Source organism: Oncorhynchus nerka, linkage group LG13 (genome assembly GCF_034236695.1).
Source record: "Oncorhynchus nerka isolate Pitt River linkage group LG13, Oner_Uvic_2.0, whole genome shotgun sequence".
NCBI classification, from domain to species: Eukaryota; Metazoa; Chordata; class Actinopteri; order Salmoniformes; family Salmonidae; genus Oncorhynchus; species Oncorhynchus nerka.
The window spans coordinates 46756535-46776269 of record NC_088408.1 but is presented as its reverse complement, the minus strand read 5'-3'; the positions used below and the strand labels follow the sequence as shown (position 1 = coordinate 46776269).

The window sequence follows — 19735 nt, the reverse complement described above, 5'->3', positions numbered from 1 at the left end:
CACAAAATAGATGTCCTAACAGACTTGCCAAAACTATAGTTTGTTAACAAGACGTTTGTGGAGTGGTTGAAAAACTAGTTTTAATGACTCCAACCTAAGTGTATGTAAACTTCTGACTTCAACTGTCCTTCTCATGAACTTTTACCCATTCATGTTTTTTTCATTAATCATTTTCTAGAAATTTTTCACGAATCACAATTAAAAAAAAAAAAAAATTCATAGCATTAAAGTAGTTTTTTTAGGTGATGAAAATGCATGAAATAATCCATATATAATACAGTATAGAAAAAAACAGCACACACAGAGACAAGCAAAGCACAACAGATATTATTTTATTTTCTGTTCACATGTTTGTTGCTAACAATTCAATAATTACAAAGATTTCAACTGGTGATTTAAGAGGAAAAAAAGTAGTAGTGTTTCGAGGAGAGAAAAAAAGTCACATTTTCAGAGCTGAAAAGACCAGGAAAAAAAGCAAAATAAAAGATCACTGACAAAATCAAAGAGGATTTTCCTGGGATTAAAACATGTGCAAGTTTAATACAGTGTTTCTGAACCCCCCCTCACCGATGGCCTGCAGAGTTAAAGTCACTTCAGTAATTGATCTGAATGTGGTGCTGCAAGACAAAAAAAAGAAAATGGCACTGAAGGCACACTAGTGATTAAACTGGATATGCCTGTACAGTATCTCACACTCTTGCTGTACAATGAAACGTCCCTCAATTGAGGACCACTATTCACATGCCCCCTCGTGGCGGTTTGGCGCTATGACTATACCTCCGCTTTTGATTTATTTAACTAGGCTCATGATTGAACGGTTAAAAATGAAGGGCCTCGTCCAGGAGGTTCTCTCTCTATGGGTGAGCGGCTCTTCACACACATACTTATATAAACATAGCAAACGACAGCAGCAGCTTGTGAGTTGTGGTCCTTTTCACTGTTCAGACTCCCACCATGTCTTAGTCTCATGATTATGTGGCTATGGCGCATTGGTTTTGCCAACTACACTTTTATAGCAAAAGATCTAAGTTAAAAACAATCCACGTTATAAAGACTGGCGGGAGATGTGTAATTGCTGTAAAAGATGCCCACTGGTTTAGCTTAACAGTAAAACCCCTGCAGTCTGTTGAGTGGCAGCTCGTCCCCTGTGTAGGGACTGCTCTCAAATTAATGGCCACTAGTCCGGGAACAGCTCAATAAGGGTTACAACACCAGTACGACAGGGTCTGGAATGTGGGGGGGGGGGGGGGGGGGGGGTTTATGGTCCCTTTGAAGAAGGTTGCCCTTTCTTTCACTGTTCAGTTGTGTGTACCCCATACTATATAGTTTAAGACAAAAAGTTATCCTTCACTCTTTTCTTAGAAACACAAACATATACCTATGATTAGGATAGTTCATCATGAATGTTTTTTTTCCCCTGCGAGTGTCCTATCGTCATTGATCTTAGTTTTTAATTCGGTCATCGTATGCATCTATGTATCAATAACCTAAACTAAGTATGAATAACCCATAAAAACTCATAGGAAAATGGGTGTCTCCCCCAACAGGGAACTGGAGAGGTGTGTGTGTGTTGGGGAGAGATGTCAGCACAGGATTGCTAGTAGTGCTGTGGAGTGTACATGGTGGCACCCTCCCTTAACAAAGTGAAAAGGAAGAGAGGAAAGAAGACAAGTAGGAATGGGGGGGAACCAAAACGTTCATCTAAAATCAGGGTGGGGGCTGGGACACAGTCTGTTCTTGGCACTTCTGCAGTGATACACAAGTTTTATGTTGAATGTAGGTGCGTTGAGTGATTAAACACGTATTGTGTGTGTGTGTAGGGTGGTGGGGTCCTCAGCCGTCCAGGGCGTGTTCCAGGCCATCCAGCGTTAGCTGGCTGCGGTGGAGAGAGTTGGGGCTGTTGGAGGGAGTGGAGTGCTTGGTGGAGTCCCAGTCCGGCTGAGGGAAGAGAGAGAGAGTGTTTATGGTAAAGATGGATTATATTACATATTGGTTTCTTTAGCCTGTAAGCAGTCTATGGACAAGGTATGACAGCAATCCATGCTTTGGTTTAGTTTCTCTGGCATTTGTGGCACAAATCCCATTCAAGTCATGGGACCGATATTAGCTTTTTTCGTACATCACGTCTACAAGTGATTTTGTTGAGCTTTATTAACAATCAATTTGAGATACTTTCAGATTATTTGGACATAACGTGCGAAAAAGGCTAACATTGGTTTCATGACTTGAATGGGATTTGTGCTACAAATGCTAAAATGTTAGCATGTGAAAACAGTGAGTATGTTTACATGCACACTCATAATTCGATATTAAACTGATTATGGCAGTAGTTAGAGCAAGGAAATAGTTCATGTAAACACCTACTCCACTTACACTATGTGGACACCCTTTCAAATGAGTGGATTTGGCTGTTTCAGCCACACCCGTTTCTGACAGGTGTATAAGATCCAGCACACAGCCATGCAATCTTCATAGACAAACATTGGCAGCAGAATGTCTCAGTGACTTTCAACATGACACCTTTCCAACATGGGCTTCCAACTTTGTGGCAACAGTTTGGGGAAGACCCTTTCCTGTTTTCAGCAAGACAATGCCCCAGTGCACAAAGCCAGGTCCATACAGAAATGGTTTGGTGAGATCGGTGGCCTGCACAGCCCTGACCTCAACCCCATCAAACACCTTTGGGATGAATTGGAATGCCAACATCTAGTTCTAACATCTAGTGGAAAGCCTTCCCAGAAGAGTGGAGGTTGTTATAGCAGCAATGTTCCAACATCTAGTGGAAAGCCTTCCCAGAAGAGTGGAGGCTGTTATAGCAGCAATGTTCCAACATCTAGTGGAAAGCCTTCCCAGAAGAGTGGAGGTTGTTATAGCAGCAATGTTCCAACATCTAGTGGAAAGTCTTCCCAGAAGAGTGGAAGCTGTTATAGCAGCAATGTTCCAACATCTAGTGGAAAGCCTTCCCAGAAGAGTGGAGGTTGTTATAGCAGCAATGTTCCAACATCTAGTGGAAAGTCTTCCCAGAAGAGTGGAAGCTGTTATAGCAGCAAAGGGGGGACCAACTCCATATTAATGCCTATGATTTTGGAATGAGATGTTGAACGAGCAGGTGTACACATACTTTTGGTGATGTTGTGTATCTTAATTGGCAGAGTAAGCATACACTGATTAAAACAGCTGGTTTTCTAATTGTCTAAAATGACAACTCCCGTACGGGCTCGGGAGAGACGAAGGTTGAAAGTCATGCGTCCTCCGATACACAGCCCAACCTAACCGCACTGCTTCTTAACACAGCGCGCATCCAACCCGGAAGCCAGCTGCACCAATGTGTCGGAGGAACTTGCACTTGGCAACCTTGGTTAGCGCGCACTGCGCCTGGCCCGCCACAGGAGTCGCTGGTGTGCGATGAGACAAGGACATCCCTACCGACCAAGCCCTCCCGACGCTAGGCCAATTGTGCGTCGCCCAATGGACCTCCCGGTCGGTTACGGTAGAGAATGTGTCATCATACCCAGGAAGATAGTTGAATGAGATGTAACAGAGAATGTGTTATCATACCTAGGAAGATAGTTGAATTTAATGTAACAGAGGATGTGATGTAATAGAGAATGTGTTATCATACGCAGGAAGATAGTTGAATGTGATGTAATAGAGAATGTGATGTAATAGAGAATGTGTTATCATACCCAGGAAGATAGTTGAATTTAATGTAACAGAGAATGTGTCATCATACCCAGGAAGATAGTTGAATTTAATGTAACAGAGAATGTGTCATCATACCCAGGAAGATAGTTGAATGTGATGTAACGGAGAATGTGGGATAGACAGGGAAAAGAGAGGGGCATAGATTGAGTACATGTGTAAGTGATTTAATGTAACAGTCAGTGTGTGTGTGCGAAGTCTGGGGTCTTTACCTCTCTCTCGAAGTCCCCGTCTGGGTTGGAGATGTTCCGCGACGATCCTGCTCCTCCAATGTCTGCACCTCCTTCATGACACAGTGAAACCCCCCCCGAGACACACACACACCACCCGAGACACACACACACACACACAGCGAGACGCACACACACACACACAGCGAGACGCACACACACACACAGCGAGACACACACACACACAGCGAGACACACACACACACACACACACAGCGAGACACACACACACACAGCGAGACACACACACACACACACAGCGAGACACACACACAGCGAGACACACACACAGCGAGACACACACACACACACACACAGCGAGACACACACACACAGCGAGACACACACACACACAGCGAGACACACACACACACAGCGAGACACACACACACACACAGCGAGACACACACACACACACAGCGAGACACACACACACACACAGCGAGACACACACACACACACAGCGAGACACACACACACAGCGAGACACACACACACAGCGACACACACACACACACACACAGCGAGACACACACACACAGCGAGACACACACACACACAGCGAGACACACACACACACAGCGAGACGCACACAGCGAGACACACACACACACAGCGAGACACACACACACACAGCGAGACACACACACACACAGCGAGACACACACACACACAGCGAGACACACACACACACAGCGAGACGCACACAGCGAGACACACACACACACAGCGAGACACACACACACACAGCGAGACGCACACACAGCGAGACGCACACACACACAGCGAGACGCACACACACAGCGAGACGCACACACACACACAGCGAGACGCACACACACAGCGAGACGCACACACACACACAGCGAGACGCACACACACACACAGCGAGACGCACACACACAGCGAGACGCACACACACACACAGCGAGACGCACACACACAGCGAGACGCACACACACACACAGCGAGACGCACACACACACAGCGAGACGCACACACACACACACACAGCGAGACGCACACACACACACACACACACACACACACACAGCGAGACGCACACACACACACACACACACAGCGAGACACACACACACACAGCGAGACGCACACACACACACACACAGCGAGACACACACACACACAGCGAGACACACACACACACAGCGAGACACACACACACACACACACACAGCGAGACACACACACACACACACACACAGCGAGACACACACACACACACACACACACACACAGCGAGACGCGCACACACAGCGAGACGCGCACACACAGCGAGACGCGCACACACAGCGAGACGCGCACACACAGCGAGACGCACACACAGCGAGACGCACACACAGCGAGACGCACACACAGCGAGACGCACACACAGCGAGACGCACACACAGCGAGACGCACACACAGCGAGACGCACACACAGCGAGACGCACACACAGCGAGACACACACACACAGACATAGAGCATTAGCATCAATGACAGAGAGAGAATGTATTTACTAGTGTGTGTGTTGAAATGTATGCATTATGTGTTGTATGTGTTCGGGGCGGCAGGGTAGCCTAGTGGTTAGAGCGTTGGACTAGTAAGGTTGCAAGTTCAAACCCCCCAGCTGACAAGGTACAAATCTGTCGTTCTGCCCCTGAACAAGGCAGTTAACCCACTGTTCCTAGGCAGTCATTGAAAATAAGAATTTGTTCTTAACTGACTTGCCTAGTTAAATAAAGGTAAAATAAAAAATAAACATGTAGAAGGTGCGTGTGCTTGGGATCCTCTCACCAGAGGCCGTGCGGGTGATGTGGGTCTTGCTCCTCTGTTGCCGGGAGATACTGGATAGCGGGCGGGGCTTATCCTTGGCCAGGTCGTCCTGAGAAGAATGCATCACACTCTGTGCCGCAACGCAGTCGCCAACACACACAGACCGTAAGACAATGACAAATACAGCCATTGGTATAGAAGGACCTTAATATATGAGTGAACAGGTTTATGCTCATTAGGACAGACAACAGAAATCATTTTTTTGACATTTTTAATTTGTGTTTCTTATTGACTAATTCATTGACTAATTCCGTTGGGTGCCTAATGAACATGACCCATGTATATGAGCAGACAATGTCAAGACATTTACATGGATGCTCACACATTAAACCAAATAAAATTGTTATTCTCACATGTACCGAATACAACAGGTGTAGACCATACCGTGAAATGCTTACTTACAACAGCCTTGTACACGCAAACACACACGCACTTTGTGATAAATAAACTCCAAATGCACAGCAAGTCCCCCGTTTGACTGAAACAAGTCACACGTGGCATGTTTTCACAGAATTCTATGGGGGGAAATAGCCATAGAGAAGTGTCTACTTCACTTTTGGTGTTGGTGGCTGTCTACTAATGAAATTGACCTTGTTTCAAATCTTTCTCTCCATTGAAACCCTAAGGTAAGCGTTTCAAGTATGTTGCGGTTTTTAAGATGACAAATATGCAGAGATCACACAAAACACAACCACACTGCAGCCAGTACAGAAAAACACACTCATATGACATCAGCCGAAATAAAACCACCCCAGCTTTCGAAAAACTCAAATGGAGAAAAGAACAGCGAGAAGGGAAAGGAATGGGAAGAAGGAAGACTGGGTGAGAGAGGTCGGCAGGAACACTGGAAATAGGCCCAGTCCCAAGTCGACCCCTTGTACCAACTCCCTATTTACTTGTGGAGACTAACGGTTAGATAGGTATGATCAATCATATTGCTTATCCCTTCAGATTCACACAAGTGCATAAGGATCTTTTCCTCAAATCTAGGCCATAAGGGTAGAAGTACAGCCAGTTGTATCATTTCCCTTTAATTAGGGACTGATTCAGACCTGGGACACCAGGTAAATCTGCCCAATTAAAAAATAAAGTGAGTCAATCAATTAACAAGCAAAGAGAGAAAACGAGAACCAGCAGTACTCCAGGCTCGTATTTGACTACCAGTAACCCTGGCATAGGGTGTAGATATGTAATTGGAGGAGGCAGGAGGGGTGGGAAGCGTCAGGTTAGGCCTACCCTTCCTAGGGAGGAGGTGGAGGGAGTACTCCAGGCTCGTATTTGACTACCAGTAACCCTGGCATAGGGTGTAGATATGTAATTGGAGGAGGCAGGAGGGGTGGGAAGCGTCAGGTTAGGCCTACCCTTCCTAGGGAGGAGGTGGAGGGAGAGGAGGAAAACTGGGGCAGGATGCAGTACTCCAGGCTCGTATTTGACTACCAGTAACCCTGGCATAGGGTGTAGATATGTAATTGGAGGAGGCAGGAGGGGTGGGAAGCGTCAGGTTAGGCCTACCCTTCCTAGGGAGGAGGTGGAGGGAGAGGAGGAAAACTGGGGCAGGATGCAGTACTCCAGGCTCGTATTTGACTACCAGTAACCCTGGCATAGGGTGTAGATATGTAATTGGAGGAGGCAGGAGGGGTGGGAAGCGTCAGGTTAGGCCTACCCTTCCTAGGGAGGAGGTGGAGGGAGAGGAGGAAAACTGGGGCAGGATGCAGTACTCCAGGCTCGTATTTGACTACCAGTAACCCTGGCATAGGGTGTAGATATGTAATTGGAGGAGGTAGGAGGGGTGGGAAGCGTCAGGTTAGGCCTACCCTTCCTAGGGAGGAGGTGGAGGGAGAGGAGGAAAACTGGGGCAGGATGCAGTGCTGCAGCAAGTAGGTGGTGGTGGCAGGTTCTTTTTGCAGGTAGAGGTCGGCCGACACAAGGCTCATGTGATAGACGTGCTCCAAGTTGCTCGGTGGGGAGATCAGGGTGTGGTGGTGGGAGGATGAGGGGGAGGGGGTGGTACTCTCCCCTGCTGCTGGGCCGGGCGGGGGGTGAGAGAGAGGGAAAAAATGACAAACAGGACACAGAGAAAAAAAGAGAGAGGAAAGAGGGAGGGAGAAAGTGAAAGAGGGTGTGGACTATAGGGTCATTCTCCAAAAGGAGGAGGAAAACATGGGCAGAGATGGTGGAAAGTAGGAGAAGGGTGACATCTAGAAGGTAGTATAGTGCTATTCTGTGGAGTTAGGAGTGGGAGCTGCTGTTGTCAGAATATGCCAGGAGACACAATTTTGGCTCCAACGGTGTCTTGTGATCGTTAGAATCCAGCTGTTATGGCTCCTGTTTTGTCACCCGCAATATCAGCAAGCTTATCAGGGGGTTGGGAGGCCATTTTTGTTCGTGGGTTATGAATACAGGATGAGGCAGACATTTTGGCTCAAGCTGTGTTGACAGGTGGTCAGTTGAGGCCCTTACCAGAGGCAGATCCATGAGGACCTGCATGCCGTCGCCGGGGCCCATGTGTGCCACGTGGTTGAAGTTGATTGGGTTAGAGATCATCTTGGATCTCAGCTCAGGGTCCCTCAGCATCTCTCTGTCAACACAAGACAGGTGGTTAACAATGGTCAGTATGTATTATTGTGAATAGTTGTGAGTGAGTGGAACTGAGAATGAGTGAGTGCACTGACAAATTCAAAGGTTTTTCTTTCTTTTTATATGATCTACATTGTAGAATAATAGCGAAGACATCACTATGAAATAACACATATGGAATCATGTAGCAACCAAAAAAGTGTTTAACAAGTCAAAATATACTTTACATTTTAATTTCTTCAAAGTAGCCACCATTTGCCTTGAGAGCTTTGCACACTCTAAGCATTCTCTCAACCAGCTTCACCTGGAAAGCTTTTCCAACATTCTTGAAGGAGTGCTGCATATGCTTTTCCACTAGCTTTTCCACTAGCTTTTCCACTCGATGTTGGAACATTCCTGCAGGGACTTGCTTCCATTCAGCCACAAGACCATTAGTGAGGTCAGGCACTGATGTTGTGCGATTAGGCCTGGCTCGCAGTCTGCATTCCAATTCATCCCAAAGGTGTTTCGATGGGATTGAGGTAAGGGCTCTGTACAGGCCAGTCAAGTTCTTCCTTACTGATCTCGACAAACCATTCCTGTATGGACATCGCTTTGTGCACGGGTGCATTGTCATGCTGAAACTGGAAAGGGCCTTCCCCAAAGTTGGAAGCACAAAATCAAAATCATTGTATGCTGTAGTGTTAAGATTTCCCTCCACTGGAACTAAGGGGCCCAAACCATGAAAAACAGCCCCAGACCAGTATTCCTCATCCACCAAACTTTACAGTTGTCACGAAGCATAGATGCAGGTAGCGTTCTCCTGGCATCAACCAAACACAGATTTGTTCGTAGGCCGGCTAGAATGTCACTGAGCTCTTCAGTACAGGCCATTATACTGCCAATGCTTGTGTGCTCGATTTTAAACACCCGACAGCATGGGTGTTGCTGAAATAGACGAATTTGAAGAGTTGTCCACATACCTTTGACCATGTAGTGTATTTTATACTAAGAATATAATAGAATTTAACAGAATAAAATACAACAAATATTTTTCCCACACAACTTGTGTCACGGAAAAAGTTATATTTTCAAACAGAGCTTAAGGCCCATGCTTCTTTATCTACTTAAATCTCTTTTTTTAGTTTAGTTTATTTTATTTTTACAGGGACAGTGCACATTAATCAACGTTTCAGTAAAAGTGCCGGTTTTAGCCAACCGGCTAATTTTCAACCGCAGTCCCTGGGCAGGTTATTAAAAACAATTACAATATAGACAATAGCACCATAGAACAAGCAAGACATAGCAACATAGGACAAGCAAGACATAGCATACAGACAGAGCAACATAGAACAAAAAGCAGCAAGACAAAATTCATAAAAGCAACAGAGTGTTTCCACACCTCACAAGCTACAGACAACAGACAACGTGGAAAGCGGCAACACACAGCTAGGGACCATGTTCACAAATCTGATTGAGCCAGGTCTTCAAGCATTTTGTGAATGTGTGATATGTGGTGCAGTTATGTGTGTCTGATGGCAGTGTATTCCAGACATGGGAAGCTCTCACAGAGAATGCAGATTTACTAAAGGTGCTTTTCCTTAGGGGAACTATACAGTCACCTCTCATGGCAGACCTTGTGGATCTGCTGCCATATGTCTGGGTTTTCTGTTTAACAAAAATATTGAGTGGAGGGGGAGCCAGGCCATTAAGGATCTTGAATACAAGACATGCGTCTGTGTATTGCACAAGATTTTCCCAACTCAAGAGCTCATGCTTTCTAAGGATGTGACAATGATGATGGCTATTGGGCTTCCTATCAAGCACTTTGAGAGCCTGTTTGTAGACAGACTGAATAGGTCTTAATGTTGCACAGCAAGCTTGGGCCCAACTAGTCAAGCAATATGTTAAGTGGGGGAGTATCATAGATTTGAAGTACAGTTTTGCTACCTCTGTAGTCAAACAATTTTGTATAAATCGGAAATTAGCTAGATTGAATTTAGTTATTTGAATTACCTTTTTCACATGCTTTTTAAAAGAGAGGTTGGAATCAAGTATGATGCCAAGGTACTTAAAATCGGATACCACCTGGAGCTTCTCCCCTGACACATAGACATCTGGCTCAGTAGCATCTGTTGCCCTCTTTGTGAAGAACATGCAAACAGTTTTTTTCACATTGAGATGCAAACACGAGTCACTGAGCCACTTTGTAACCTGGACCATTACAGTAGTGAGTTCTTGTGCAGCTTGTTGTTTGCTCTTTGCATGCACATATATCACTGTATCATCTGCATACATTTGAACTTCAGACCCAGTACAGACAGAAGGCAGATCATTAATGTACAGGCTGAACAGGAGGGGCCCCAGTATTGACCCTTGGGGCACGCCCACATCATAGCTACGAGTGGGCGACAGCTCATTGCTCACTCTGACACACTGAGTTCTGCCTTCAAGGTATGATTTCATCCATCTCAAGGCATCAGGGGAAAAGTTGAACTTGGACAATTTTGTGATGAGAATCTCATGGTTAACAGTATCAAAAGCCTTCCTTAGGTCCAGAAACACAGCCCCAACAGCATCCCCTTTGTCCATCTTGGACTTCACATTTTCCAGAAGAAAGCAGTTGGCCCATTCTGTAGAGTGTTTCGCTCTGAAGCCAAACTGCATGGAGTGTAATGTGAAGGGGCTGTTGTTGAGGTGGGCAATCAGTTGTTCTGCTACACACTTTTCAACAACCTTTGACACCACAGGTAGTATACTAATGGGCCTGTAGTTACTCACGTCAGCAGGGTCGCCTGATTTAAAGATGGCCGTTATTATGGCCGACTTCCATACCCTTGGAAACACACCGAGACCAATAGATGTGTTGGTGACCTTAGTAATGGGGCCAATGAGTGACTCTTTGTAGTTTTTAAGAAAGGTAGAGTCCATCCCAAACACATCTTTGGCTTTAGAGTTCTTTAGTGAGCTAATCACCTTGTTCACACCTTTGACTCAGAAACCTCCCTTATGATGAAGACAGGTTGAGTGTCATTCACTAGCACCGAGCACAAGAAATCAGTGGAGGGGTTCTGTGTCAGTAACCTGACAGAGTCAATAAAGTAGGAATTGAAGGCTGTTGCTATTTCAACTGCATCCTGTGTTAGATTGTTATTCACCATGATTTCTAGTCTTTTTGCAGTGTTACTATGGTCTTTCCCTGTTAACTTTTTTAGATTCTCCCATATCAATTTAGAATTTCCCTTTGCTTCACCAATTATGTTAATAAAAAAAGTTTGCCTTGGCCTGTCTGATTTCTTTTATCACCTTATTTCTCAACATGGTAAACCTATGTCTGTCATGCTCTAATTTAGATTTTAGGGCTATTTTTAGAGCATAATCTCGTTCTTTCATCAATTTCCAGATTTCTCCATTTAGCCAAGGAAGTGTGCTCTTTTGGCCAGGTTTGGATTTGATTTTCTTTAGGAAGCCATTTATTGTAGTCTGGATTGTGGATAGAAAAACCTGACTATCAGCTTCCACGTCTGTATAGGACAAGAGATCATTCCAGTTTATTCCCTTAATTGCTTTTTCAAAATAGTTTAATTCACTCTTAGGTATTCTGAGTTGATCCAGCTTTCTAACAGCTTTCCAGCTTTCCTACTCTGTTTGTTAGGGAGCAGGCGTAGGGGTCTTACCTTCATTCATCCTGATAGAAAATATTAGCAAAAGCATGTCTCGTTCATATTTCACAACCTCCATAGCCTTTTGGACTTGCCTATATGTGATTGAGCTAAAATAATAGGCCTACACTTGATTTAGGCTACATTATTGCATGCTAAATATTTCTGATTGGTGATAGATGAACACTTGATTTAGGCTACATTATTGCATGTTAAATGTTTCTGATCGGTGATAGATGACCACTTGATTTAGGCTACATTATTGCATGTTAAATGTTTCTGATCGGTGATAGATGACCACTTGATTTAGGCTACATTATTGCATGTTAAATGTTTCTAAATCCAATTACGATCTCGTATCATCGCTGCAACTCCCCAACGGGCTCGGGAGAGGCGAAGTTAGAGTCATGTGTCCTCCGAAACATGACCCGCCAAACCACGCTTCTTAACACCCGCCCGCTAAAGTTGGAAGCCAGCTGCACCAATGTGGGGAAAGGGGGGATACCTAGTCAGTTGTACAACTGAATGCCTTCAACTGAAATGTGTCCTCAGCATTTAACCCAACCCCTCTGAATCAGAGAGGTGCGGGGGGCTGCCATAATCGATTTAGGTTAACTGCCCAACTGCAGTATGTCAGAGGATACACTATTCAACTGACGACTAAAGTCAGCCTGCAGGAGCCCGGCCTGCCACAAGCAGTCACTAGAGCGCGATGAGTTAAGTAAAGCACCCCCCCGCCCGGCCAAACCCTCCCCTAACCCAGACCACTGGGCAATTGCATGCCGCCCTATGGGACTCCCGGTCACGGACGTTTGTGACACAGTCTGTAGTGTCAACTCCAGTCCTGCGATGCAGTGCCTTAGACTGCTGCACCATTTGGAAGGCCACAAGCTAAATGCTTCTGATCAGTGACAGAATGAGCTATACCACCTCCATTTATTTGCCCAGCCAAAAACCAATTAACCAAATAGCCTACACTGACAGATACAGTGAAACAAAATCACATTGATTGATTGTCAGTGAAGTCACAGGCTTTTGGTCAGGAGTAGGTCTAGGCTATTATGCAACTGCGAGTGAAGAGCAAAATAAGCTTTCAAAATGTTCTAATAAATGAGAAAACTAGACAAGATGATCTGCCCCTGAACAGGCAGTTAACCCACTGTTCCTAGGCCGTCATTGAAAATAAGAATTTGTTCTTAACTGACTTGCCTAGTTATAAAAATAAATTAAAAAAGGCCAACTCAACTAAGCACCCTTTTTCCTAGCCTGATTGCAGCCTAACCAATATCCAAACAGACATTCAGTGAAAAATCTATAAAAATGTAATATTTTACATTTACATTTACATTTAAGTCATTTAGCAGACGCTCTTATCCAGAGCGACTTACAAATTGGTGCGTTCAAAGACATCAGTGGAACAGCCACTTTACAATAGTGCATCTTTAAAAGGGGGAGGGGTGAGAAGGATTACTTTATATTCCTGAAAATGGGTTTCAGGTGTCTCCGGAATATTCCTGGCGTCGTGAGGGAGTTTGTTCCACCATTGGGGGCCAGAGCAGCGAACAGTTTTGACTGGGCTCAACTGTACTTCCTCAGTGGTAGGGAGGCGAGCAGGCCAGAGGTGGATGAACGCAGTGCCCTTGTTTGGGTGTAGGGCCTGATCAGAGCCTAGTTATCAAGACGAGTCCCCAAGCAGCGCGATGACGCTGTCCCAATAAAAAAAGCTACTGAAATGATCATCTAGTTGGCCACACTATTGCTTCCAATTTATTACAAGGATTGGATGACTTTAGGAATTTCAGAAAGCAAAATGTTCATAATTCAGGGTTATTTATTCCCACTATAATTATTTTTGGATCTATCCAGTTGTGGGTAAGAAAACAGTGCATGCTTAGTGGTGGGCTATGAGAAGAGATAGCCTTGCAAAGTTTAGAACTGGCAGGAGGATGATTAATGGGTACCCCTTAGCAACCATCAAGAGTTTAAGAGCGTAGTGCGTGCCAATGTTACATAATAAGCCGCAGGCAGAACTTCACTGAAATGATTACTAGGTCGTTTGGCGGAAATAAAGGTTTCGGCTTTGATACCGGTATGTGACTAGTTTCAGGAAACTAGGCGTGTGTTGCGCATCACTACTTCACAGGAGAGCCATTTTAATGTAATTATTGTATTTTTAAAAATCAGAAATGCCTTCCGGAACATGTCAACTTTCATGCCATCTGTAAATCCGAATAAAATTGTTAAATTACGAGCCAAGTCGGTTTAGCCACGTAAAAAGACAGGATCCTTCCCGCTAGCCATGATTGGCTGACATAATGGGTGGGCTGGACATGCCTAGAGAGGAGTTTGGATTGGTCTGCCATGTAGCACACTTCTGTCTATAATATGAGGTGGTCAGTATGTGTAGGTAATCCTTTCTAACGCTGCTGTTTGAAAGATAACACGTAGTAGAACTGCAAAAGTGTAGCTCTCCACTTTCTGGAGCACCGAGTTTTGAAATCAGTGGATTAAGTATGATAGCTAAGGATATGGAGAAAATTCTGACGTTTGATTGCAAATATGCAGAAAGAGTAAAAAAAAAAAAAAAAAGAGAACACAGAAGGCTGTTGTATAAAACACCTGTTTCCAGATTACATCTTCAAACTAAGGACAACCGTGGCATCCGTGACAGAGGAAGAAGCGTCCATCCATGTATATGGGTAATATAGTCTAGCTAGCTACATTTTTCAGATATTATATGTCGTGTCAGAAAGTTGTTTTCATTTCAAGTTAAAGCGTACTGTTAGCTAGCTAACTAACTAACGTTAGCTGACTGGCTTGCTAGCTAACATTATGTGTATGACCTGTGTAGTAATATTATTAATCTCAGAGCTAGTTATAGCCATTTTCTCAAAAGTTAGGTTACAAGTTTATCAACTTCCAAAGCAGAATTACTTCCCCATTGTTCCTCAACTGTAGTGTCTGATATACCGAGTCTCTACTTTTATCCAATGTAAAAAAAGACCATTTCAAATTTTGCTACATAAGACCGAATCGAGCAGGTCGGTCACATATTAAGAAAAGGCGGAAAAAAATGAAATGAAAGGTATAATAATGATGAGTGAACAGAGTAATGTTACCTCCTCTGATGCTGGAGTCTGGTCGAGCAGTAGCGCTCTCGACTCCAGACCACAAAAAAACTCCTGGCGACTGTGGTTCAAGCCCAGACTCCACCTCCCTTGTCTATGCCCCTACTTTCTGTCTCCCCTCTCTACTTTACTGCTTCACAGTCCAAAAGGCAATTCAAGTATAAAAAGGATTGGAAAAAAAGGATACCTCCTCTGCTGAAGTCTCTCCTCCTCGGGGACCTTGAAGAGGAACTTCCTCTTGCTGCGCGTCCTCATCATCAGCTTCTTACAGTTGTCAGACGTCTCTGGGATGGCCAGGTCACCTTCTGGAGGAGAGAGACTATATTGAGAAGCTGTACTGAGAGCGAAATGCCCCTGAGGATTCGTTAATGACTATATTGTGTATAGGTGTAGTTGTGCCTGAGGAGGTAGTAGTGAGTTAAGGCATTGAGGGGTCAGTAGTTAGTAAGTATATTACAGGTAGACTCAGCGATATGATGTATATGCAGAAAGAAAAATAGCATAGGGGGTCAATTTCCTCAACAACTAAGAGTGTTGAAGCGTGAGGCTCAACTTCTCCTCCTGGCTTCCACATTGTAGCAGTGTGAAGCCAAACCGCGCACATGGGTAGATACTGTGTGTGACAGTGTGAGAGTGAAGTCATGCATCTCGCTCATCTCAACATCTGTGGGGCTGCTCACGGCAACGTCATTTCATTGAGTCTACCTTTAAGGTGTAGGTGAGTATTTGGGGATACTGTATACAGTAACCTCAGAAAGTATTCATACCCCTCGACTTAATACACAAATGGATTAAATGAAAAAATGTCTCTCACCAATCTGCAAACAATACCCCAAAATTAGTGATTTAAATGTATTTTTAGTTTTAAATGTTAGCAGATGCATTGAAAATGAAATAGAAATATCTCATTTACATAAGTATCTCCAACCCTGGAGTCAATACTTTGTAGAAGCACCTTTGGCAGTGATTACAGCTGTGAGTCATTCTGGGTAAGTCGCTTAAGAGCTTTCCACACCTGGATTGTGAAACATTTTCGAAATTCTTCACGCTCCGTGAAATTGGATGTTGATCATTGCTAGACAAACATTTTTCAGATCTTGCCATTGATTTTCAAGTAGATTTTTAAGTCAAAACTAACTCGCCCACTCAGGAACATTTACTGTATTTTTGGTATGCAACTCCAGTGTAGATATTTCCTTGTGTTTTAGGTTATTGTCCTGGTGAAAGGTGAATAAATCTCCCAGTGTCTGGTGGAAAGCAGAAAGAAAAAGGTTTGACTCTAGGATTTTGCCTGTGCTTAGCTGCAATCCCTATTTCTTATCCTGAAAAACTCCCCAGTCTAACAATTACAAGCATACCCATAACATGAAGTATCCACCACTATGCTTGGTACTCAGTAATGTGTTGTATTGGATTTGCCCCCAACATAACACTCTGTATTCAGGACAAAAAGCCAATTGCTACATTCTTTGCAGTTTTACTTTACACACAACCAATGCCTCAAGTGTCATGCTGTAAGTGAACCACACACCTGAGTCGTTGTGTGGTCCTGTCCAGAAACAACCCCCTAACCCCTAGACACTTGTGGAGATCTGACAGATTTGGACAGGTGTAAGCAACACCGCCACAATTTCACTGAGCCTACCAGAGGGCACATGTCACCATCCATCAATCCAGCTCAGATCTCCACAAGTGTCTAGACTCTGGGCAGTAGGTGCTAGGGATTGTTTCTGGACAGGCCATGGGTATTATGGTAACTCAGTCAGTCAGTCTAGCACAGTCAACAAAATGGTAATAGCTGTCAAAGACTTGCTTCCTCTCTCCTTGGAATAATCTAAATTGCATTTCCTTGATTAGTCACCTCCTCGTCTCCTTAAAACTCATTAGATGAGAAGGTCAGAGGTCACTCAATGTAATTAAGACTCTTTCCTTGTTTCCTCCATTCCTCACCTCCATCTCAAAGCACATTGCACTTTCTAATGCACTTTTCAAGGAGAGGCAAGGTGTGGAGGAAACAAGGACAGAGGAAGCAATGACGGTTAGTTCAGACACTCACACTTTTACATTTATATTTATCATTTAGCAGAAGCTCTTATCCAGAGCGACTTAGTGAGGGGGGTGATTATCTAAGGTACTCTTTGAAGCGGTAGGGTTTCAGATGTTTTCGGAAAAAGGGCAGGGACTCTGCTGTCCTAACTTCAGGGGGAAGCTGGTTCAAACATTGGGGTGCCAGGACAAAGAAGAGCTTGGACTGGGCAGTGGGAGCTGCCCTCCCATAGGGGTGGGAAGGCCAAGAAACTGAGGTGGCAGAACGGAGTGCTCGGGTTGGGGTGTAGGGTTTGAGCGTAGCCTGACGGTAGGGAGGGGCAGTTCCTCTTGCTGTTCCGGGGGTAAACACCATGGTCTTGTAGTGGAAGAGAGCTTTGACTGGAAGCCAGTGGAGTGTGCAGAGGAGCGGGTTGACAGGGGTCAACATGAGAAGGCTGAAAACCAGGCGGGCTGCTGCGTTCTGGATAAGTTGCAGGGGTTTGATGGCACAAGCGGGGAGCCCAGTCAACAGAGAGTTGCAGTAGTCCAAACAGGAGAGGACAAATGCCTGGATTAGGATCTACACCACTTCCTGTGTGAGGTAGGGTCGTACTCTAGGGATGTTGTAGAGCAGTTCCTAACGCTGCCAGAGACCTGGAACTCCACATGGGTTGCGCGCATGCAGGATACACTAAATTAGAAGGGTTGCGTCCAAGTGGTGGGGATTGTCTGTAAAACCTACAGGGAAAGGATCGAACAGATATAAACTCAGACCCTGTCTTTCAAAGATAAAACATTAAAATCCAAATAACTTCACAGACCTTCATTGTAAAGGATTTAAACACTGTTTCCCATGCTTGTTCAATGAACCACAAACAATTAATGTTCATGCACCTGTGGAACAGTTGTTAAGAAACTAACAGCATTAGACGGTAGGCAATTAAGGTCACAATTATGAAAACTTAGGACACTAAAGAGGCCTTTCTACTGACTCTGAAAGACACCAAAAAGAAGATGCCCAGGGTCCCTGCTCATCTGGGTGAACATGCCTTGCTGCAAGGAGGCATGAGGTCTGCAGATGTGGCCAGAGCAATACATTGCAATGTCCGTACTGTGAGACGCCTAAGACAGCACTACAGGGAGACAGGACAGACAGCTGATCGCCCTCGCAGTGGCAGACCACGTGTAACACCAGCACAGAATCAGTACATTCGAAAATCACAGGTACAGGATGGAAACAACACAAGACTTACACCAGGAACGCACAATCCCTCCATCAGTGCTCAGACAGTCCACAATAGGCTGAGAGAGGCTGGACTGAGGGCTTTTAGGCCTGTTGTAAGGCTGGTTCTCACAAGACATCACCGGCAACAATGTCGCCTATGGGCACAAACCCACCGTCGCTGGACCAGACAGGACTGACAAAAAGTGCTCTTCACTGACGAGTCGTGGTTTGGTCTCACGAGGGGTGATGGTCGGATTCACGTTCATCGTCGAACGAATGAGCGTTACACCGAGGCCTGTACTCTGGACCGGGATCGATTTGGAGGTGGAGGGTCCGTCGTGGTCTGGGGCCGTGTGTCACAGCATCATCGCGTTAAAGGGAAGACATCCTCCTCCCTCATGTGGTACCCTTCCTGCAGGCTCATCCTGACATGACCCTCCAGCATGACAATGCCACCAGCCATACTGCTTGTTCTGTGCGTGATTTCCTGCAAGACAGGAATGTGAGTGTTCTGCCATGGCTAGTGAAGAGCCCGGATCTCAATACCAATGAGCACGTCTGGGACCTGTTGGATCAGAGGGTGAGGGCTCGGGCCATTCCCCCTAGAAATGTCTGGGAACTTATAGGTGCCTTGGTGGAAGAGTGGGGTAACATCTCACAGCAAGAACTGGCAAATCTGGTGCAGTCCATGAGGAGGAGATGCACTGCAGTACTTAATGCAGCTGATGTGTACACCGAGGAACTTAAAACTTACTACCTTCTCCACTACTGTCGCCACATTCTACAACTCGATTGGAGTCCACCTGTGGTAAATTTGATTGATTGGACATGATTTGGAAAGCCACACACCTGTCTATATAAGGTCTGACAGTTGACAGTGCATGTCAGAGCAAAAACCAAGCAATGAGGTCAAAGGAATTGTCCTTAAAGCACCGACACAGGATTGTGTCGAGGCACAGCTGGGGAAGGGTACCAAAACATTTCTGCAGCATTGAAGGTCCCCAAGAACACAGTGGCCTCCATCATTCTTAAATTGAAGATGTTGGGGACAACCAAGACTCTTCCTAGAGCTGGTCACCCGGGCAAACTGAGAAATCGGGGGAGAAGTGCCTTGGTCAGGGAGGCGATCAAGTACCCGATGGTCACTCTGACAGCTCCAGAGTTCCTCTGTGGAGATGGTTGTAAAGTCAGAAGATCTGCTGTCTCAGCCACTGCCTGTCACCAAGGGAGTACCCCAAGGCTCAATCCTAGGCCCCTCGCTCTTCTCAATTTACATCAACAACATAGCTCAGGCACCAGGAAGCTCACTCATCCATTTAATTGCCGATACAGTCTTATACTCAGCTTGCCCCTCCCCGGATTTTGTG

The 19735-nt window shown here is 45.2% G+C and overlaps 1 protein-coding gene across 4 annotated transcripts in view; it reads right to left on the bottom strand.

Annotated features, from left to right (window-relative positions):
• Positions 1-312: 312 nt before the first annotated feature.
• Positions 313-19735, bottom strand: part of LOC115139576 (serine/threonine-protein kinase MRCK beta) — a 142137-nt gene continuing 122714 nt past the window's right edge. For 3 of the 4 annotated variants that reach the window (XM_029677119.2, XM_029677121.2, XM_065026442.1), the window contains 5 exons: positions 15303-15420; positions 8230-8347; positions 5731-5839; positions 3915-3985; positions 313-1938 (listed from right to left, as the gene is read on the bottom strand). In XM_029677119.2, coding sequence (XP_029532979.1) covers positions 1834-1938; positions 3915-3985; positions 5731-5839; positions 8230-8347; positions 15303-15420 — 521 coding nt within the window. In that variant the 3' untranslated portion in view covers positions 313-1833. The remainder of the gene's footprint in view (positions 1939-3914; positions 3986-5730; positions 5840-8229; positions 8348-15302; positions 15421-19735) is intronic. The other variant, XM_029677120.2, reaches the window with a different exon arrangement.